The sequence below is a fragment of the Anabrus simplex genome, chromosome 1 (assembly GCF_040414725.1).
Source record: "Anabrus simplex isolate iqAnaSimp1 chromosome 1, ASM4041472v1, whole genome shotgun sequence".
Lineage (NCBI taxonomy): Eukaryota > Metazoa > Arthropoda > Insecta > Orthoptera > Tettigoniidae > Anabrus > Anabrus simplex.
The window spans coordinates 620,711,832-620,735,586 of record NC_090265.1 but is presented as its reverse complement, the minus strand read 5'-3'; the positions used below and the strand labels follow the sequence as shown (position 1 = coordinate 620,735,586).

The window sequence follows — 23,755 nt, the reverse complement described above, 5'->3', positions numbered from 1 at the left end:
GGTAAAATATAAGAAACACAATGATATAAATTATTTCCGTGACTTCCTAAGCGTAAGAAGCGAGTTTCATGTCAGAGAACAAATGAGTGGAGCGTCTGGAGTGTTTTGAAAAAACTATTAACAAAAGCGTTGCAAAAAATGCATGTTCAATAAATAACAAAAATGATATTGTAAATTATTCCTTCGGATTTTCCATACTTAAACCCACGTTTCAAACCGAAATACAAAAATAATTACGGTGCTTGCAACATTCAAAGACAACGATGTTTTTAAAAAAATAAAGTGTTATAATTCCAAAACGAATTGCTCACTTTTTAAAATTTAGACTATATTAACGATCTCACCACATTTGGTGTAAAAATTCAGGCTAAAATTAACAAAATTATGTAGGGTACCTCTCTAAGATGATGCTTAAGTCATCCCATCCCGTATCTCAAGAAACTGGACCAGTAGCGGTGCGTTCTATATGTTCAGTGGTTCAGTGAACCCGCTAGAAACAGATAAGCCTTAGAAAAATGGTTTATCAAGAGCCTGTTCCTTTAATTAGCTCTGTATATTCACGTACGTAGGGATAATTTTTACTTCCAACACTCGCTCGCTCTCCGGAACCAGCGAAGAGGTTAAATTTCTGGACTGACGGACGTAAGGAGGGTGGGCTAGGCGAGGGGCTACGAGGAGCAGGGAAAACAGTCCAGGAATCGCTAGCAACTGGACTAGGGATAGACACGAGTTACATCGAGCTATTTTTTCTTTTCTATTTGCTTTACGTCGCACAGACACAGATAGGTTTTATGGCGACGATGGGATAGGAAAGGCTTAGGATTGGGAAGGAAGTAGCCGTGGCTTTAATTAAGGTGCAGCCCCAGCATTTGCCTGGTGTGAAAATGGAAAACCACAGAAAACCATCTTTAGGGCTCCCAACAGTGGGGTTAGAACCCACTATCTCCAGGATGCAACCTCACAGCTGTGCGCCCCTAACCGCACGGCCAACTCGCCCGCTGTTACATCGAGCTGTTCCGAAATTAGTTGAAGCACTGTCAGAGCGCACGGTTAAAATTTGCCAGATGTTTTGAAGGGATTTTAATTTCAGGATTTTTATGGTTCTGATGTACTGTAATTAACCGCAACGGATCAAAATATTTTGGTAAGTACGATTTTTATAGCATCAACAGGCGAACGTAGCCTAAGTTTACGTGATTAATGAAACTTTTAATTAGTAGGGGCCTAATACATGTTTTATGAAAACGGCAAAATATGTCGAGACATAAATCACAGTAGTCTTCCTAATACGTTCTTGAAGCAATTATTCCTATGCAAGTAACGTCTTCAAAATCAGAGGAAACTGGATCAGCTTAAAGCAATTGCTACTTATATACTCTCTGTGTCATTCCTCATTGTTCTAATAATTTCTTCGAGCTACAGCCGTATGTCTTAAAGAGGAAAATCGCATAACTAATGAAGCAATGCCACCACTTTACATCGATGTAAACATCAAGTAACAATAACTTTGAACATATAATTTTCCAAAGCAGTGAACAGGACGTTTTATCCACACTCCACCACTGAATTGGACAGCCATGTTCTTCAGAATCACATTGCCGCTTGGTTTTCGTGTGCAGTTTTCTTTTGCTCTAGTTCCTACTCCAAGAGAGAAAGTGCAAGGACCAACCCTCAAAAGCATTACTGATGGCGAATATTCAGCCAGCGACCAAGTCAGCCAACTTTGGCGTCTCAAACAAGAACTTGTCATCCTTCTCCTACATGCATTGTTTAGCACCGTACTTTACATAATGTATTCTGCGTGGACTTGGAAGAAAGTGACATTCTTATCTGTTAGTTTGGTCACGATTCACTTCTTCATTCATACTTATTTGGAAACTCTTCATTCATTCCCCGAGTGCTAATTGAAAGCATCTGTGTATTTTAAATAAAACAAATAAGTTTTTAATTTTACGTGACTTTCGACATCGTAAATACAGCTACGAAATTTCCAGTTTCACTTATTAAGGTTCTAGAGCACAGGGACAGGACATTATTTCAAAAGTCCCACGTGCATTGGCTGGGATTTGAATTAAGGCCGCCTTAGCGAAAAACGTGTGGTCGTGTCACCCGGCAATCAAGCCAACCATATATATGAGCGTTAGAGTGTTAGCACGTGACTTCAGATAGGCATGAGAACACAAAAAGGAAGAAAAAGACTTCGCCAGAGGAAGGATTTGAAGACGGACCTCCGAGCTGACGTGATCACGCCATAGCAAGTACGCTACAATGACATCGGCTGAAACCTATTATACTGTATGTTTGTGTTTGTCGCTGATTTCTTGGCGCGGCTCTCAAGACGACATTTAAACACTTCCAGATTTGGCAACACTACCTCGTACAGCCCATCTGAATTCGCCCGTGAAGCGATCTGATTGGCTAACTTCAGCAACTGATAAAATGACAATGCTGCGAGATATCGAGTTATTATTTTCGAATTATTTATCAGTATGACCAACCCTATAACGTTCATATATCCAGTTCACGTTGTTTCCGATCATCCTGTGTATTCTTGTTTAAATGGACAGCAAAACGACGCGCTATGACAGAACTATTAATTAAAATTTCCTCATTCTTAGTTCTGAAGTTGTATACACTACTTTGAGTAATTCGTTCTCCAAGTGATCTAATCCTGAGACACTTAGAGAAACATCATCGTTCTCTCTCACAACGTTCCTTCCAAACCTGTAACTTATTACGAGATATTCAGTACACAAATAACATTATTGACTTTACATCCCACTGACTAGTTCTTTGGTTTTCGGATACACTAGTCATTTTATGTCAAAAGAGTGTCCAGCTCTTTGTTGAATATTCAGAGTATTGGCATTCGGCTCAGAAGACCCCGGGTTCGATTCCTAATCTTTCCGGAAATTTTAACAGTAGCTAGTTACTTAACTCCATTAGCTCGCTGACTGAGGGTTTATGTTCGTCTTAATACACACTTTCATTTACATACAACAGAAGACACTAAAAACCATCACACAAACATGCAACTGTAAATACATCCCACCAAATGGCACTGGCTCAGGTAATTACTAAAGGCCAGAAATAATAATAATAATAATAATAATAATAATAATAATAATAATAATAATAATAATAATAATAATAATAATAATAATAATAATAATATTGCTTTTTATGCAAATAAATCTACCAGTAGTGAATTCATACTTGGCATATAATGGATATAGAAACGCTCGAGCTGGTTCCCTGGCCTGCACATTCTTCTCCACCCACGTTCAGATTTCAATTCTATCTTGTTTCCTACGACCAGTTCCATCAGCCAGAATTTATCATTTCGAAAAGTGTGAACGAAATAGGATGCATTCCTCCTTTTGGGAGGGTTAGTTTTTTGCTATTTGCTTTACGTCGCACCGACACAGATATGTCTTATGGCGACGATGGGATAGGAAAGGCCTAGGAATTGGAAGTGGCCGTGGCCTTAATTAAGGTACAGCCCGGGCATTTGCCTGGTGTGAAAATGGGAAACCACGGAAAACCATCTTCAAAGCTGTCGACAGTGGGGTTCGAACCCACTATCTCCCGCACTTCAAGCGACTACAGCTATCGAGCTCGATGTGAGGGTTAGTACTTGGCGTGGAGTATCTCCTCTTTCGTGAGACGTTCTAACCAGTGGGATTTTAAACACTCTTCAAATGCCTTGTAGTAAGTTAGTAGTAGTAGTAGTAGTAGTAGTAGTAGTAGTAGTAGTAGTAGTAGTAGTAGTAGTAGTAGTAGTAGTAGTAGAGGGGCTGCCTGGCCGAGGCGCTAAAGACGTGGGTTCGATTCCCCGTCAGAAAGTCGAAAAATTTAAGAAACGAGATTTTTCAGTTCCGGAGGTGTACATGGTCCCGAGGTTCACTCAACCTACACCAAAAATGAGTATACCAGGTTAATTCCTGGGAACAAAGGTGGCCGGGTGTAGAGCTAATCATGCTACCCCAACAAGTGTGCCGAGGTTACGGATAATGTAAGCCTTTACTTTCCACCCCTCCAGGGGCCTTCATGGGCTGTATGGAGACTTTGCTTTTGCTTTGCTAGTACTGTTGTAGTAGTATTAGTAGTACTTGAGGACTAATATCCTCCTTGTGGTATTAAAAGTAAAATTCAAAGTTTCCATCTTGCGCAAGCTTCCAAAATCAAACTTAAACATTGCCAGTTGAATAGCTGCAGCCGCTGTGCAAAAAAAAAAAAAAAAAACGAACAGGAGTGAGTGACATTTAAGGTAATGCCGCGCCGCGGGGAAAGTCCTCACACAACACCAGTCGAAGGTGTGGAGTGTTCACGACTAGTGGCGAGCATTACCGAACTGGTCGCTTCACATACTGTGCCAAGGACTCGAAACAGACGTTGAAGGTTGCTAAACGCCTGTATGGTCATCTTTCCGCAAACTGAGGCAAACTTCGTTGGCTTTACGTCGCACCGACACAGATAGGTCCTATGGCGACGATGGGATAGGAAAGGCCTAGGAGTTGGAAGGAAGCGGCCGTGGCCTTAATTAAGTTACAGCCCCAGCATCTGCCTGGTGTGAAAATGGGAAACCACGGAAAACCATTTTCAGGGCTGCCGATAGTGGGATTCGAACCTACTATCTCCCGGATGCAAAATACCAGGTTAATCCCTGGAAATAAAGGCGGCCGGACGTAGAGCTAACCATGCAACCCCATCAAGTGCCGAGGTTACGGATAATGGAAGCCTTTACCTTCCACCCCCTCCAAGGGTCTTCGTGGGCTGTATGAAGATGAATCAAGAGCCTTATCCAAATCAGGACTTAAGCGATCTGGTCAGTTTATGTAGGTAGGGAAAAGGCTAGGCATTTTGTGCCACAGTATTTTGCGGAATAAAAGCCAGCTTCATCTAGCAAACAACACGTGGTTACCCACCCATCCGAGAGCTGGTCATGCCCAATGTTGCTGGACTTCTGAGATCTAAGGCTGTTTTGATACATGCTATTTTTTCGAGGAATTAAGAACATATGCGCTAAAAATATACGTTGAGACGTGCTAATCGACAAAGAAAACTGTATAATTATTCATTTTTCTTTTAATATCTTTATCCCACGTTTATGAGAATTCGACGTAGCTCATTTTTGAAGGTTCAAGAATGGACGTCCGTTCTGCCAACACGCGCAGATCCCATTGGAAAACCCTTATCTAGACGCCGGTATTCGATGCCGGTCGTCTGAAGCTGGAAGCCGAGAGGCTACTAAATTTATCTTCAGCTTAGCTCAGTTATTTTTGAGGTAACTGGAGAACCCTTGCACAATTATTATTATTATGTTGCTATCGATTTTACGTCGCACCGACTCAGACAGATCTTATGGTGACGATGAGCTGGAACAGGGCTAAAACTAGGAAGGTAGCGGCCGTGGCGTTAATTAAGGTACAGTCTAGTGTGAAAATGGGAAACCATGAAAAATCATCTCTAGGGCTGTCAATTGTAGGGTTCAAACTCACTATCTCCCGAATGAAAGCTCACAGCTGCGTGATCTAAACAGCGTAACCAACTCGCTTTGTCTATTATTTTCTGACACATTGCAAATATTCCAGAATCAAACCGAAGGCCTCCAAGCTGGAGGATTTCCCAAGTCCATTTCAAAATTCTTACCACGCGTGTTGCTTGTGTTACGTCACGCGTGATGGAGAATCCGGATGCTGCAAGCTATGAAGTCAGGGAGGTCGCAGCATTTCCGCAAGTGCGGCGTCTGGAATTCCTTCGGGCTATTTGTCAGCATAACATTACTAAAAATAACCATCGATTCTTGAAACTAACCGAAAAAGAACAAGAATATGTTGACCTCGGTTAACATCTCAGATATGAAATCAACTTTTTGTTTCTTAACAAGTTGATAAGTCATCTGCCCCTTCTTTGAAACTCCCAGACAGTTCGCCGGTCCTCACAATAACATCCAAGAAGACTGAGTGAGTTGGCCGTGCGGTTAGGGTTTGCGCAGCTGTGAACTTGCATTCAAGAGATAGTGGGTTCGAACCCCACTGTCGACAACCTTGAGGATGGTTTTCCATGGTTTCCTACTTTCACATCAGGTAAATGCTGGCTGAGACTGTACCTTAATAAAGGCCAGGGCCGCTTCCTTCCCACCCCTATCCCTTTCCTATCCCATCGTTGCCATTAAGATCTATCTGTGTCGGTGCAATGTATAGCAAAAGAGGCTATATCAAAAGCCGATACATCCAAGAAGAGTGTATAAATCCTGACGTCTCTTGGAGAAGACGAGCTCCAGTTTTTGTCATAATCCCGGCGCCTTTACAGCAATAAACTAGCATTGAGAAAACTCCATCGTATTAGGAAATGTTAACTTTTGGTCGGTGGCATCATATAGATCACAATTTACATATTACACTTTCCTTCTCGTATTGTAACTCTGATGCTAGGGGAGTTTTTACCAAGGGAAATAAAGATAAACGTAAAAAAAAAACATAATGAAAATTCGATTATTGCATTTCATTTCGAGTGTACAACTACGTTGAAGTAAGAGGATACATACTGTCACAATTACAGACTATCGAACGATGTCGTGGGGCGTAAAGTACTGCTTCAATAAGATTTTCGGAGACGAGGTGCTGGAATTTCGTCCCACAGTCCTTTATATGCCGGTAAATCTACCGACACGAGGTTGAGGGTGATATATCATCAAATGACACCGGACAGGGCTTAGTTCGAACCCACCAACTCAGACGCAGGAAGATGTAAATGTCCTATTTGATTTTACCTCGAATAAATATTCTTCAGCATTCCCTAAGTATTTCCAAGGTTGCTGAAGTCACACAGGCTCATTTTGGTTTAAGCCGGTTGGATGCTCTTACTGATGCCATCTGATTTTGTGATAAAGATCACAATCTAGAATCGACTGCGATTCAAACCTCAGCTTTCCGGGTGGAAAGCCAACAGCTAAACAACTGAGTTAGCCACGATACACTGATTTCATTTCACCTATGATGCAGACAAGTAATTAAAAGAGCAAATTTCATGTGCTTTCCTCATTTTGGGTTTAAGCCACGGTTTGTCCGGGCCCGCAGTGTAGGGGGCAACGCGTCTGCCTGTCACCCGGCGGCAGCGGGTTCGATTCCCGGTCAGGACAGGTGTTTTTAATTGTACTGATTAATATTCCTGGCCTGGGGACCGGGTGTTTGTGACGTCCTTAATCTTCCTTTCCTCACACACAACATTCCACACTACCGCCATTCCAATTACACGCAGGTTCATACAAATATGGTGCCAGTAAGGGAAAAAAGATCCACATGGGTCGACGCCCCGAACAAATAGCATTTTAAAAGCCACGGTTTGAAGACCCAATGCCCTTCCTGACTCAATATAACTTTCCAGATCAAAATTCCACCCTAGGATCAATCGGGATTCAAACCTTGGTCACCTGAGTCAAAAGCCAACTGTTAAAGCTCTGTGCGAATGAACATCGGTAAAGGGCAGATCCACGAAGAAGTCCATTTTTGTTCATTTTGATGTGTTCGACTATAATAAATCAAACAACCGTTTGTAACATCATAGCAAAAAGAAATTTATTGAGAATTCCTTGGTATACGTAACAGAAAGTGTACCGTTCATAATCGTGTAATTGTTTTGTTACCTCACTGTGAACCACACAACACATACGCACCGAAGTTTTCGTTATGCGCGTCTTATCGTTCGGTCTGGCAAAGCGCCTGGGCGAAGGAGAAAGTGCTCTCTAAAAAGAACAATGGTCTCCTCGATTACAAGGTGACCTTTAATCTTAGGCAGGTGGCGGCTGAAATTGACAAGTCCTCGGTAAGGCGACAAGAAGCGAAATAACAGAGCGCGAAAGACATGAGTCATTCATAATAAATGGCACTGGAATGCGATGTCAACATGACTGGCCCGAATCCTTTTATAACCTCCATAAATTAATGCACGTTGGTTAGTTAGTATATAATACGCATAAATTGTTTATTTGTGTGTTTTCTGCCGCACTTTAATTTGTAGACGCCCTTCAAACATAGCTCTTGTGTCAGAATATAAAGCAGTGAATGGTGCATCTACGTAGGAGTGTGATTTTTCAGATTTTGATGAGCTCTGTTAAATTGTATAGCCGATTCAAAGTGACATTCACGTTCAGCGTGGTAAAAAAATTGAGACATTCTTTTCTCGTACACCACTGCCGCTGTCCGCCTCGTTGGCTGAATGGTCAGCGTACTGGCCTTCGGTTCAGAGGGTCCCGGGTTCGATTCCCGGCTGGGGAGAGTTATGCGGCTAATTGTTTCTATGTAAATAAAATAATAACGAGAGCGATAAGAGATTTACCATCTCATGCTGTTAATTATGACACCAAATATATCTAATTAACAAAACACCTGTCACTGTTCGGGGAAGACTTGTTCTGGAAGGTGAGGTGATTTAAGCGGTGCTTAGTCATTACTTCTTGAATGTCAGCTGCCCTCTTGTGACCCCGAAGTAATGTTTACCTTCTTATTTGAATACCTTTACTTCGTGGCGTCATAATTCGCTATAATTAGGCCCTTAATATCAAAGACCTTTATAGCTCTTCAATCATTTTCGAATTAGATAATGATAGACTTAGGCTATGTGTGGTTTGATCATAGTTTTATCAGTTAACTGGTAGTTAAACGATGTAGTCCTGGAAGGGAGTTAAAGTTTAAGTTCGATACCAGATGGCAGGAACCATCCTGGGGTAAATGAGGGTAGTTTTAGATAATAATATGACAAACACTTACTGTAGGTTCAGTACTTGCCTTGTGTTCAAAAGGTGGCAGTACTATTTGAAAAGGATGTCATTCATCACCTTACAGGCCATGAATGTTCTAGGAGTGGAAGCTAAAGACTTTCGCTAATCCTAACTTCGACACTAGGTCACACATAATGGTTAGCTCTACGCCCAGCCGGCTTTGTCCCCAGGAATAAGCTTTGTTCATTTTTGGCGTAGGATAAGTGAACCTCAGGACCATTCGCCTCGCCATTTAAAAAAAATTAAAAATGATATTAATAATAAAGTTTTATTGCAGCCAATGGCCATATATAAATTGTTCTACTCTTTACTATATTCATGTAAGGTTTTTTCTCTTTTGCTACACTTATTGAAGTGGTTTCGTGCACATATTTTCCCACATAATTTGCACACTCATTCATCGTTTTGTTCGTCTCTTTTACACATAGCTTATGATGAAATCCGTGTACAACCAGCCTGTTGATAGCACTGCGCATGTTCTTATTTTTCCCCATCCAGTCTCTGCTTGTAAAAATGGTATTAACAATAATATAAATCGAATGGTCTCGGATTATTTGTTACAGGAAATTCTATTTCAAGCAATTTAGGCTGCCTGCTTATCAATTTTGACGTTCCGTTTTACTCTACCAGGTGGTACAGAAACCGGAGCTCTGTTGGGCGAGTTTTAATTCACTATGTCAGGTAACCACAAAGCATGTCACGAGTGCTTTATTTTTATATGCCAACATTGTGCAACACAGAGTCCAAATGAACCAATTCCTTCTCTTCAAAATTCGACTACCTCTGTCGGGATTTAAACCGCCATCACTCTGCCACTGATCCAACGAAGGAGTTTTAAAAAGTACGTAACCAGCCTATGCCCTGTTGATTTAGCAATCACATAATAATAATAATAATAATAATAATAATAATAATAATAATAATAATAATAATAATAATAATAATAATAATAATAATAATAATGTTACTGACTTTACGTCCCACTAACTACTTTTATGGTTTTCAGAGACGACGAAATGCAGGAATTTAGTCCAGTAAATCTACCGACACCAAGCTGACGTATTTCAGACCCTTCAAATTCCACCGTACTCAGTGCAAAGTTGGGGTCAGAAGGCCAGTGCCTCAACACTCTGAGACACTCAGCCCGGTAGCAAATACATGATAAATCTCTTTCTGGTTATTATTTGCCCACCAACTGCCTGATTGAGTTTCGATGCTCCAAGTAGGCCTCGCCGAGAACAGGTCGATTCAGCCAAGTAGAATACTCACTCTGAACTTCATTAAGTCCGTATGCCACGTTTTGCGTGGCCCTAATATGCAGTTGCAGCTGCTCTGGACAGGCAATCAAACTTCTCTTGTCACCCTTCCAAAAGCTGAAGAATGCGGTACCATTAAAAGAAAAAATCTGAATATACAGGTGACTTGTTACTGAGTGCATATAGGGGTGTGGGGAGATAATTAGCCGCTTGCTAACTTCATCATTAACATTAATTTGTTAAGTTAATTGATGTATTCCATTATTCAAGATCTGCTACTCGTTGTGGGTCAAGGTACTTGTATAACTGTATAAGCAAAGAAGTAGCGTACTTGACTACCATACAGTGAGCTTGTACACTGTTGGCGATTAGGACATGTTCTTGATTAAATATTGTTTTATTGTGCTTATTATCGAGATGTGATAGCCGTCTGACAACATAGCTGACTATATGTTATCAGGAAGATAACAGCGCCGCGGGGGCAAATAATTTTGCATCCTTAGAACGTTTTAAATGAAGCTCAAAAAATGCACACAGCTAAGACGAGCTAAGTACAGCCATTTCGATGAACCGCTCATTCTACAGCAGTCCAGCTCTCACCAGCCAGCTGAGTTTCCCAGCAAGTGCGAAACTACTACTAGACTATTACTAAAATGTTTTCATTCCTCCCCTGAAGGGGGAGGCGGGCCTCTAGACAGTGACGCCGTCTCTCAGACCGGGAGATTTGTGACGGTGAAGGTGATGCTCAGAGAAGGTGAGGGGGTTGGCGGCCGTGGCCTATACTAGGAACTGTCCCGGAATTCGCCTTAGTGCAGGAGAATGGTAAACCATTCTCAGGACAACCGACGGTTGGGGGTCAGCCGTGAAGTCCAGCCCTGTCCCGTCTCCCGAATGCAGAGGCGTAGAGCATTATAGAACCGTGGCCACCCCTCCTCTGCTTAGTTGGCCGGTCAGAGTGCAGGGCTGTTGGACCACGGACCAGCCGTAGCCACTTGAGGGCCGAGATCCATTCTGCATCTACCGACGAAGTGCGAAGGAGAGCTACCCTAGCAGAATTCAAGTTGTTGAGTTGACGCATGCGCTTTGGGCAACCTTGTCCTGGTAAGGCGGGATGTGGGCATACCTGGAGATTCACAGCGTCTTATGGCAACAGACCAGCTAGCTGGAGTATAGTACGGTAGCGCCACAAATTAGTTGCAATAGTTAACCCTCGAAGTTTTAGCACCACACACAAGTGGCTACAAGATAAAGAACACTATGTTAACAGTATAGCCACTTGTACACCGTCTTGCTAATAAAAATAGAGCCATTTTATGAAATAAATTATAATTTTTGGATGTCGGCATTTATAACGCTTTTGGTATCTATTCATATTGGTGGCACGTGCATTGGATGTTTTTGAATACGCACGGAAAAATATTTAGATTACTCAGTACGAACACAGAGACAACGGTGAAGTACAAGCAAGCACTTTGCATTTTGTTGATGTGTACGCGTGGGTTTTCCTGTAATGGTGGTAGGGATTTTGAATTCTTGTAGTGTTCCTTTTGGATTACAGGTGAAGTTCTAGCGAGTTCTGTGGCATTCTTCATGAATATAACAGTGCTATTCGTCGTGAGGAATACTTTCCCACGTTTGTCGCCACTGAACCCACACGCATTAAGTGTGTGAAACCGTAAAAATTTGGTTACTCTAAAATACCTTCTAACTTTTGCTCAGTCAATTTAGGTTGGTATTTTAAGTTAAAAACAAAAAGTAAATTCCTGTGTATTTCTGTGAAAACCATGATTGTATGGTTACGATGCGTCACCAAGTGAAACTGTAAGTACAAGGTTTAAAATCTGCTATAGCTTCTGTTATGATGGTGCTGTGAATACCAGTTTGAAAATGGTAATGTGGGGCTGCGATTACTTCATCTTTTGCAGCTGGGGTAACGAACGTATTCGCAGCACGCCACTGGTACAGGGTATGGATTTTTACTACGGATCGCCAAATGGTGCAACATTTTAGTCTCATCACGCAAGGCAACTTTACGTACTCAACTGTGAAGGTGTTATGTATCGTAAATAAGCTGGTCAGTTAATATCACGACAGCACCATGCAACAATATCAGAAGGTATCAATTAGCTTTCCCTATGTTCATCACATTCCACGATGCATTGAAGAAGTTCGGGATCCGCGTCATAAACCCGGGTGAGGTTTACATTAGAACAATGAACCAGGTGGGCCACCCAATGGTAGATCAACAATGAGCAAACAGTTAGACAAGCCATCTTTCATCGCAGTACAGGATGCTGCTGTCCATATGGGCGTTCCGCTCTAGGGTGTGGTAAGAACGTCTTCTAGGACAATAAGTTGTCGTCTGAGCCAAAATATAATGCAATACCGATGGTCTCCAAGTGATTGTCCCCAGTATCGAACTCTTGATATGAGCCTTTAAGAAGTCCCACCCAGACATTTATCTTGTCTTCTCTGTCAATAACTAGTGTTGAGATACTTATCTGTAGAGAAAGTGTGTACGATGTATCTTGGCAAGCAAACTATCCAGTGTGTGACCAATTTTGGCTTGCTGTAACTTCGCTATAGTTACATTTAATATCCTAGGTGCTTTACGACTAAACACTGTGTGAATACAAATCAGCTTAGATATATACGTTTATGAACTCGTCAGGAAGATACTTAAGCTGTTAAAATTCAGTCAATTCTTTTATATTTTCAGGCATGTTTGATAACCGTTCACATGGAGGAAATTTTTAAGGAATATTTTGTTCAGCGTATTGACGACTTTGATTATTGGATAGAGTGCACCGTACCGGTTAGTGCTTTTAGCAGTCATCCTCGGCGGCCCGGATTCGACCTCTGGTACTGCCAGAGATGGCAGGAGGGTTGGCATGTGGTTGAAATAATACCTGCAGCTCACCTCCATTAGGGGTGTGTCTAAAAGGAACTGCACTACCTCGGGATGAGGACACCAGTTTATTTTTTATTGGATCAGGCTAGATAAAAGAGTGGATTCTTACCCAGTCAGCTGTCTTTAAAATGATTTTCCTATTTTTCTCTTCAACTCATGATTAATGCTGGGTAATCTCCAAAGGTTTCTTTACTACCCCTCTGCTTCCTCAGGTTTGCCCATTATCATTATTACCATTCTTGCTTCACACACAATTACCAATTTTTAAATTCATTGCTTCACGTTGCAACCCGAAACAGAATGGCCTCATGGTCCAATACACTGAAAGTTAGAGGCGGTAGGAAAATGGTCCCGTGGTTAGTCCGAAGATTAACTTCTGATGCAGGTGGTGGTGATTATTGTTTTAAGGGGAAGTGCAACTTGGCAATTCCCCACTGAACGCTAATCAAAAGAGAAAAATCGAAGTGATCCCTCGATTTGAAGAATGAAAGTAGCGTAAAAGGAATGAAAGGGCCGCGAAGGTCTCAAAATTAAAGACACCCTAAGTGCCGCAAACGTAATGCCATCGGTAACTATTGACACGAGGCTGGGGTATTTGAGCACGGGATTGAACCCATCATTTAGGGCTCTACCTTCTTAGCCACCCAGTCCGACGTAATCAATTAGTGATCGAGGTGAATGGAGAGGATAACTTCATCTCCTGTGGATTTAAGTCCTGAATGGGACAGTTTCAAACCACGATGTAAATAGATGGGTGAAACTTAGTTCTGAAAATCAAAGTCAAGTGTTTTAGAAACCGTATCATATCCTACATAGTGGAATGGAGTTAGAACTGAGAAAAAGACTTTCGAAATGTTTCGTATGGAGTGTTCCCCTATACCAGGGATTGCGAACCTATGACACGCATGCCACTAGGTGACACGCGAACACGATTTCTATGGCACGCCACACAACATACTAAATTTTTTAAATGTTTTTAAATGTACTAAACAGGTCCAAAACCTACCAACAGTTAACATTATGTTTTAATAAAGATGTATGCCACAATTAATTCTATGATCATATTTTTCACAAATTTTATTAGGTTAAAGCAAAAAATATATTTTATTCACAAATTTTATCTGTTTTTTGAAACATAAGACCATGAAACACTCACTCGAATGGATTTGTATGTAATACAATCTAATACCTAAATGAAGTGAAATGAGGGGTTTCATGATGATTTTAAATAAAAATAACCGGTGGCACACTATACAGTAAAAAATAATAAACAAGACTTTAATTGACATGCTAGTTGGAAAAGGTTTGCCATACATGCTTCATACGGTTGTAATGTAATGGTGTATGGCTTTTAGTGCCGGGAGTGTCCAAGGATAAGTTCGGCTTGCCGTAGGCGACCTGCACGTCGTGATAAGGATGAAATGATGAAGACACATACACCCAGTCCCTATGCCAGCCAAATTAACCAAATATGGTTAAAATTCCCAACCCTGCCGGAATTCGAGCCCGGGACCCCTGTGACCAAAGGCCAGCACGCTAACCATTTAGCTATGGAGCTGGACTGTACTGTTGTGAAACATCAGTCTGAAGAAGAAGGGCAATAAGGTTAGGATCTAAATTGTTTCAAATGTGGGTTTGGTGGAGAATGGATCGAATAAATGAGTGGATAGAATGAAAAACAAAGATGTATTAAAAAGAGTCAAAGAACACGAAGCTCTCCTAAACACTGTTTTACAGATACAAGCCAACTGGATAGACTATATTATGAGAGGGAAAGAGATTCTCTCAATTGCTCTTGAAGGTATGGTTGAAGGTGAGAAATAACAAGAAAAATAACAATGTTCAACGAAGTGAACGGTGGAAGATATCAGACGACCAAAGAACAGGTCTGGGACAGGAAGAGAAGGAGGCAGTGGTGGTGTCTGGGACCTGCTATTAGGCAGAACATCATATTCTGTTAGTTTGAATAACATATCTCAAGGAAAAATTGCACATTGTTGATAATATTCAATTTACACTTGTGTACGAGAAATCAATCCATTAATGGCTTTTTTTAACACCTAGCAGTATTGCGTTATATGTGACGAGAATACCATATACAGTTTATGACTACCTTTGATGACGTAATCGTTTACCTTATTTAGAGTTGGTAAGGGACGTGTTCTCCCGACACCCACGTGTGGTATTACAACTTGACCTTGGCATTGCTCGATAGCCACGTGCAGTAAAATAGGAAGTATAGACAGGGAAAAGTTGAATGAACCGGTTTCAAGTGGACGAAGAAGTATTATTAGCCATTCGCAGATCAGCCACAAAAAATTCGTGGCTGAGGAAAATAATAAACTATTAAAGTTGACCTGGGAAGATCCGGGTTGAGCCGTATTCGTTACCCAAGAACCAGACAAAGGTTGCCTTAGTCGTAAATATAACCTGGAATGTGGTTTGGAGTACATTTAAAAAAAAACTCTGAACGGGTCTTAAATAACAACATTTTCATCTGTCACCTACTCTGCTCTTTCGCAAGCAGCAGAAGAATCGATGTACTTCAGTAAAACTGCTGCTGCTACTATTGCCACTGCAAATGATGACGACGATGATGATGATGATGATGAAATACTATGTGACGATTAAAGGAATTGGCTAGGAATTTTATTCCTTTGCTCAGGGTTGTGAGATGCAATCCCATCGGAGTCGTTTGCCATTTAAGAGCGTATAAATGTTAAAGGTGCTGGCCCAGTGATCTAGGGTTAGCAAGCCAGCCTCTTCCGTGGAGGCCTCGATTTGGATTCGCGGCCATATCAGTGATTTATACCCGGATACTGGTTCGAGTTGCACTCAACATACTTGAGAACAATTAAAGAGATATATGACGGTTACATATTTTTTAAAAATCTTAGTCTGCAGAGGATCTGGAGATAATGATAATGGTATGGACACAGTCTTGAAGAACGAGTACAAGATGAAAATAAATAAATCGAAAAGAAAAGTAATAACGTGCATTCGAATGAAGTCAGGCGTTGGAGGAAATATTAGATTAGGAAACGAATTCTTAAAGGAATTAGAATAACTAATAATGGTAGAAGTAAAGAGGGCATTAAATGCAGATTAGCACAAGCAAAGAAGGCTTTTAAGAAAAGAAATTTGTTCACTTCGAACATTGATATGGGAATTAGAAAGACGTTTTAGAAGACTTTCGTCTGATGCGTTGCATTGTATGGAAGTACAACACTGATAAATGCTAACTCAGAAAGAAAGAGAATACAGTATAAACTTTTGAAATGTGGTGTTGCAGAAGAATAGTGTAGATGAGATGGGACGAGAAGAAGGGATAGAATGATAGAACACGTATTAAGACACCCAGGACTTCTTTCAGTTGGTTTATGAGGGAAGTGTAGGCAGTAAAAACGGTAGGGGTAGACCAATGTATGAATATGATAAACAGATTAGAGTAGATGTAAGAAGTAGTAGTTAGGTACGTAGAAATGAAAAGGTTAGCACGGGATAGGGTGGCATGGAAGGCTGCATCAAACCAGTCTATGGAGTAACGATCCATACAACAACACATGACGGTGAAATAGCGCCCTCGATCTACAAAACCAATGAATGATTGTGGTGATTATTGTTTTAAGAGAAATATTCTCTCTTAACACTAATCAGAGGGAAAAATAAAGAGCTCTGGTCCTTCGGAGAATGGAGGTATTGGGAAAAGAAAGGGGAGGACCTCAATGTGCGTGAAAATGAAAGACCATCTAGGCATCGGAAATCTAACACCGTCAGGGTTAGAAGAAAACAAGAGTTGACCAAGGAAGGTTGGATATGAAAGGCTTCAGTGAGATGATGTTACAAGTAAGTGGAAACAATGCCAGGTTCAGTTACGGACCCGTGGTCAATATACCCAAGTTAGGAGCTCCCTACGGTCCCCTTTCAGTCTCCACTCTCGGCAGGTAAGGAATGTTGGGGACGTTTCCGGGTACTCCCACCTACAAGGAGCAAAACCAACAATAATGGTCAAAATGATTCGTAGTACTGACCACGCATGCCCTCGTAATTTCCGGACTCTCTGGTTGAGCATTGGCTGCTTGGAAGGCCAAAATCGTGCCTGGTGTATTTTCTGGCACAAAACCATTTTTTCAGAAAAAAAACACATTCTAACATTTCTTAATAAAATAAGACTATTGATGACATATCACTATGCAGGATCATCAGACGTGATTAGCGCAGTGGCATAGCCGCTAGTTACTACCTGGTCGACCAAGGTTCGAATCCCTTGCGAAACTTCTTGGCAAGTGCTAGAAGATCTGGAGACACTGGGAGTTAGGAACAGAGATAAAATATTTCGAAAAATAGACGTTGAAGACTGTTATACAGTTCCCATGGTCCATTGGACCTGATAATGTGATAATGATGATTGTAATCTGAGAAATTAGTTTAAGGCAACATTATGTGTCATCCTTTTTCCCCTTCCCAGTTAATTATAAACTAATTTCATTACAATGTGTTATTAGTGATGAGGTTCATAATATGTTATAGTATACAGGTATTTATTGTACCCTTATTTTCTTTTCAGGCCGTGATAGCGACGTTTCTATCACTGGCACATGCCCAAGAGGTACTACCAAAGGAAGGAGACAAAGAGATAATTGTCGACATCGAAGACAACGACAAAACGCAGTACCATGAACAGAATTTCAATACAAGTAAGTAATCAATTGGATTAGATACACTATATATTTATATTTGTTACAGTGTGGAATATCTTAATATTGATTTGATTACTGAATGTTTATCTTTCATATCTGCATCCTACATTCAAATATCTCAGATTCCAAATCAAATTTTTGCTGAAAATGTAGGAGGTGGTAAGAGGTTTTAACGGGATTTCCAGTTTCCCCTATAAATTTCATTCCAGTAACACCCCATGTTAATTTTTTGATCATCGCCAATAATCTATACGAAATGCCTCATAGGAGGCTTATCCTATTGTCTTAACAGCAGTTAGGTTTACTCACCCAGTATACCTTTATCCTATCGTAGCCATAACACCTGTCTGTGTCGGTGCGACGTAAAACAAATACAAACAAATACGATATCATGTGCTAGAATGAATTTTTTATATTTACCCACTCATCAAGTAGTTTCAGAATATATTCTACAATAAAAAGTAGAACACGGATTTATAGAGGACCTCTATTTGATTTTTTAAACGACTTACGGACAACGTTATGACCGGTCGTGTAGCTCATGCGTGTATTCTGCCGCTTTCATACTTACCACAAAACATTCTTAAATAGATGTAACTTCAGAATTTTAAAAGTAATCTAATATAAATTACGTGTTCCATCACTGAATCACCAGTGATCTGCATTTATGGCCCTCGCCCAGGTGGCAGATTACCTATCAGTTGTTTGTCAAATCTCTTGAACGATTTCAAAGAACTTGGAAAGGTATCGAATATTTTCCTTGAAATATTATTCCACTCTCTAATTCCTTTTCAAATATTGTAAATGAATATTTGCCCAATTTGTCCCCTTCATGCCAACTTTATCTTCCTACATTTATGAAATCTACTCCAGAATATTCGCTTACTATCGTCATTCCACGCCATTTCTCCACTGACTACTCGGAACATACCGTCTAGTCGAGCAGCTCGTCTCCTTACTTCGAGGTCTTCCCAGCCCAAAGTTCGCAATATTTTCGTAACACTGCTCTTTTGTCGGAAATCATTCAGAACAAAGTGTGCCGTTTTCCTTTGGATTTTTTCCAGTTCTGGTATCCAGTAATGTTGGTGTGGCTCCCATACACTAGAACTATACTCTAACTGGGGTCTCTTGCCAGAGACGTATACGCCCTCTCCTTTACATCCACACAACACCCACTGAATACCCTCATAATTATACGAAGGGCTCTGTAATCTCGTTAATGTGATTACCCCAATAAAAATATTTCGTTATAGTAAAGCCTAAGTACTTAAAGTGGTCCACGTGAGGTACTTTCACTCCATTTTACAACATTATAGAGGTCGTTTTGGAGTCACTCACAATACTGTAACTTATTGAATACTCTATACATCTGAAAAACAGCCTTATCTTTGATTATATTTCTTTATTAATATTATTTATATAGATAAGAAAAATGTAAGAGTGATCACTATAAACTATAAGTAGTGCCTCCGTGGCTCAGGCGCAGCGCCTGCCTCTCACCTCTGGATTCTATGGTTCAGATCCCGGTCACTCCATGTGAGATTTGTGCTGGACAAGGTGAAGACGGAACAGGTTTTTCTCCGGATACTCCAGTTTTCCCTGCCATATCTCATTCGAGTAACACTCTCCAGTATCATTTCATTACATCTGTCAGTCATTAATCACTGTCCCAAAGGAGTGCGAAAGGCTTCGGCAGCCTGCACAATTCCTAGCCTCACCGCTAGATGGGCCTTCATTCATTCATTCATTCATTCATTCATTCATTCATTCATTCATTCATTCATTCATCCTATTCCTGAAAATTGGGTTCAGGAGGTCAAAGGGACTGTATCACGATTGACCTGTCTAAAGCATTTGATAGGGTGGATCATGGGAGACTACTGGCAAAAATGAGTGCAATTGGACTAGACAAATGAGCGACTGAATAGGTTTCTATATTTCTAGAAAATAGAGCTCAGAGAATTAGAGTAGGCGAAGCTTTATCTGACTCTGTAATAATTAAGAGGGGAATTCTTCAAGGCAGTATTATAAGACCTTTATGTTTTCTTGTATATATGAATGATGTGCATAAAGAAGCGGAATCAGAGGTAAGGCTTTTTGCGGATGATGTTATCTTGTATAGAGTAATAAATAAGTTACAAGCTTGTGAGCAACTGCAACGTGACCTCGATAATGTTGTGAGATGGACAACAGGCAATGGTATGATGATAAACGGAGGTAAAAGTCAGGTCATGAGTTTCACAAATACGAAAAATCCTCTCAGTTTTAATACTGAGTTGATGGGGTGAAAGCTACTTTTGGAGATCATTGTAAGTATCTAGATGTTCATATAAGGAAAGATCTTCATTGGGGTAATCACACAAATATGATTGGAAATAAAGGGTACAGATCTCTGCACATGGTTATGAGGGTATTTAGGGGTTGTAGTAAGGATGCAAAGGAGAGGGCACATAAGTCTCTGGTAAGATCCCAACTAGAGTATGGTTCCAGTGTATAGGACCCTCACCAGGATTACTTGATTCAAGAACTGAAAAAAAAATCCAAAGTAAAGCACCTCGATTTGTTCTCGGTGATTTCCGACAAAAGAGTAGCGTTACAAAAATGTTACAAAGTTTAGGCTGGGAAGAACTGGGAGAAAGGAGACGAGCTGCTCGACTGAGTGGTATGTTCCGAGCGGTCAGCGGAGAGATGGCGTGGAATGACATTAGTATAAGAATTAGTTTGAGTATCGTCTTTAAAAGTAGGAAAGATCGCAACATGAAGATGAAATAGGAACTCAAGAGGACAAACTGGGGCAAATATTAATTTACAGGAAGGGGAGTTAGGGATTGGAATAACTTACCAAGGAAGATGTTCAATAAATTTCCAATTTCTTTGAAATCATTTAAGATTAGGCTAGGAAAACAACAGATAGGGAATCCGCCACCTGGGCGACTGCCCTAAATGCAGATCAATATTGATTGATTGATTGATTGATTGACTGACTGACTGACCGATTGATTGATTGATTGATTGATTGATTGATTGATTGTATGACTGGAAACAAACTGTTGATGTAAACTGTAAGTATGCGAATTTAAGGCTTTCACGGCCACAGATTAAAGGTTATGTTGCGGCGATGGTTTGACACAGTATATTCTTATGCAATTGTTAAGCAAAAGCGAGTGAGTGAAGTCGGATATAACATTTATATTATTGCAGCGTTACACTGTTATAAATGACAGCAAGCTGTTTTCATGAAAATTCTTCGCATTTTTAGATATGTCCTACAAGTGATTTAATTGTACTTTTATTTATATACTCCGCTTCACTTTCAGGTGCTTACGAATTCGGCTACGAAGTCGGCCCCGACGGACAGTTTCATCATGAGAACCGAGGGCCGGACGGGGTGGTGTACGGTTGTTATGGTTACATAGACCCTATGGGTAAGCTTCAGGCTACCCACTACGTATCAGATGCGTGGGGATACCGGGTTGTGAAGCCAGGACAACCAGTGGAGCTGTTTCTCCATCCTCATGAGACTGGTGGTTCTGAAGACAACGGAGCTGATCATCACCATCCTCACGGTGATGGCGGAGAAGAAGAACACCATCATCATCACCATGGCCAAATAACACCTTGGAAAGAGCTCTACTTCCCCAAAGGTTGTGGAGGTATTCGACCTATAGGTCCAGGAACGGACGGATCAGCAACTGGACCTGGTGGTGTAACTCTACCTCAGAAGCCTGGAACACCGGGAGGACCAGGTAAGAGAATAAGACAAAGTGTTACTTGCTCCTTTAAAACTAGTATTGTTAATAATAAGACGAATGATAATACGAAAAATAAATATTATATTTTTTCTCATGTTAAAGCCTTTACGACAATGTTAGAAATGTCGTGATATCTAATGCAGACGCGAAGTTTGAATCTTTGAAAGACATCGACATTTTTACGCTCTTTTAATCGTTCAATTTATACAGAAACGATTTAATTTTGTCTCTATAATTCAAACTTTTGCCTCATAGCTCGTTTTTATCACCGATTAGGTATGTTAAAGTCGAAAGTAGGTTCAGCTCAATTTTTTGCTGTCTGTCTGTCTGTCTGTCTGTCTGTCTGTCTGTCTGTCTGTTAATCACGGGTAAACGCTTTAACAGAGTTTCTTAAAACTTACTTAAGTTCAGGGATAATTAGGTTGTGCATTATTATTTGATTTTTATACAGTGTTGTATCAAAATCAGGGGGACAATAGCAGCAAATGTCACATTTGTCCGTTAATATCATCTGTACTGAAAAGCTGTACATGATTAAAGTTGTAAAATACATAATTTCCTATCCTTTACTTTCCATAAGTGTTTACTTTACAAGGAATAATAACGGAGATATCCGTGAACAATACATTGTTCACAAACTTTAGATATCTCCGGAAGTACTATTTTTATCAGCCCGCCTGATCATTGAATCTCTTACCACCCAAGTATTTCTTTAACGGTCCGAAGATATAAAAAAACTGGGTGTCAGGCCAGGTCTGTAGGGAGGATAGTCCAGGACCTCCCACCGAAAGTGCCGTAAAAATTCACGAGTGCCGCTGGCAGCGTGTGTTCTGAAGTTGACGTGCAGGAACACAACTCCTGTTGAGAGAAGTCAAGGTTATTTTCTGCGAATTGCTACCCGCAAAAGCTCCAGTGCGTCACAGTAACTGGCAGCATTCACTGTCGCTTCCCTCATGAAGAAATCAACTGGATCATCGTCTCTACAGACCCGATTTTGCACTCAGTTATTTCCGTCTCTTCGGACCGTTGAAGAAGTACCTGAGCGTAAGTGATTCAGCCACGATACGGCCATTCAGCATGTCGTCATGACGTGGCCTCAGGGACTGAACGCAGAAATCTTCCATGCCGGCATCGATGCTTTCGTGTGTCGTTGGAACAAGTGATTGGATAAGGGAAGTCACTATGGTGAACAGTAATGCGTATCAGTGTCCCACTATGGTATCTCCTTATATCTGCCTGTAAAATAAACTTTATCCGTGCCAGGTGTTATCTTATTTTTCAAGAGCCTTTGTACCTTCTTGGTTTCTGTTTGTCCTCGTAGTAGTGAACACCTAAGACCCAATAAACCAATAATGACCAAAGAAGCTGCTCTGAAGCATTGCCAGATGATCAGTGCGGAAAGGAATTGGAGAGGAGCGCGAATATCACAGCGGTAAACACAGCCGCAAGTCGCATTATTCCTATAAACATTTATTTTGCCTTTTAAAGAAATTATATTTAATAACACTTTAACAGTACAGTACAATCATAAGAGCATCAGAACTATGGCCAGATGTGTAAACGGAACTACAGAATCCTTTCCTATGAACATAGGAGTACACCAAGGTTCCGTCCTCAGTCCATTACTGTTATTGTAGTCGTCATGGACGTGTTGACAGAGGAAGTCGGGAAGGAGACCCCATAGCCCATAATGTTCGCTGATAATGAGGTCTGTGTGCAGAGACGAAGGAACTCGGAGAAAAAATGGTTGGAGGAATGGAGAGATGCACTAGAAAGCCGAGAAATAAAGATAAGCAGCGCAAGACAGAGTTCCTGAGCTTGAGGGGAGTCGAAACGCGTTCAAAGTTGGATGGAGCAACAGCAAGTTCGTTCAGACATCTTGGTACAGTTATCCAACAAGATGGTTGGCTCCAGGGTGAAATAGAAAGCTGGATACAGTCGAGATAGCTCAAGGGTAGAAAGACATCGAATGTTCTGGCCGACAACAAGATATCAGAAAAAATACGGGAAGCTACACAAGGCCGTGTTGAGATCAGTATGATAGCCTATATGGGGCAGAAACTTGGTAGATAGAAAGGATATGGACGGAAACTTAGACGTCTCAGAAATGTGAATGCTGAGGTGGGCAAATGGACGTACAGGGTGGACAAATATGGAAATAGAGTGATTAGGAGAAGACTTAACATGGTGCTAGTTTCTGAGAATGTCAGAGAAGCTGGGCGCAGATGGTATGAACGCGTTAAGAGAAGAGATCAAGATTATAAGGGGAATAATATTATTGAACTACTTCCACCAGGTAAAAGAAGACGATGGATGGACAGCATTAAAGAAAGCTTTCAACAGTGGGGGCTTGA

The 23,755-nt window shown here is 40.9% G+C and overlaps 1 protein-coding gene across 2 annotated transcripts in view; it reads left to right on the top strand.

The window, feature by feature from the left end:
- LOC136857207 (uncharacterized) overlaps nucleotides 1-23,755 on the top strand; it is a 116,784-nt gene that overhangs the window by 68,389 nt on the left and 24,640 nt on the right. For both annotated transcript variants that reach the window (XM_068225093.1, XM_067135669.2), the window contains exons 2-3: nucleotides 17,517-17,646; nucleotides 20,967-21,395. In XM_068225093.1, the coding sequence (XP_068081194.1) occupies nucleotides 17,517-17,646; nucleotides 20,967-21,395 (559 nt within the window). The remainder of the gene's footprint in view (nucleotides 1-17,516; nucleotides 17,647-20,966; nucleotides 21,396-23,755) is intronic.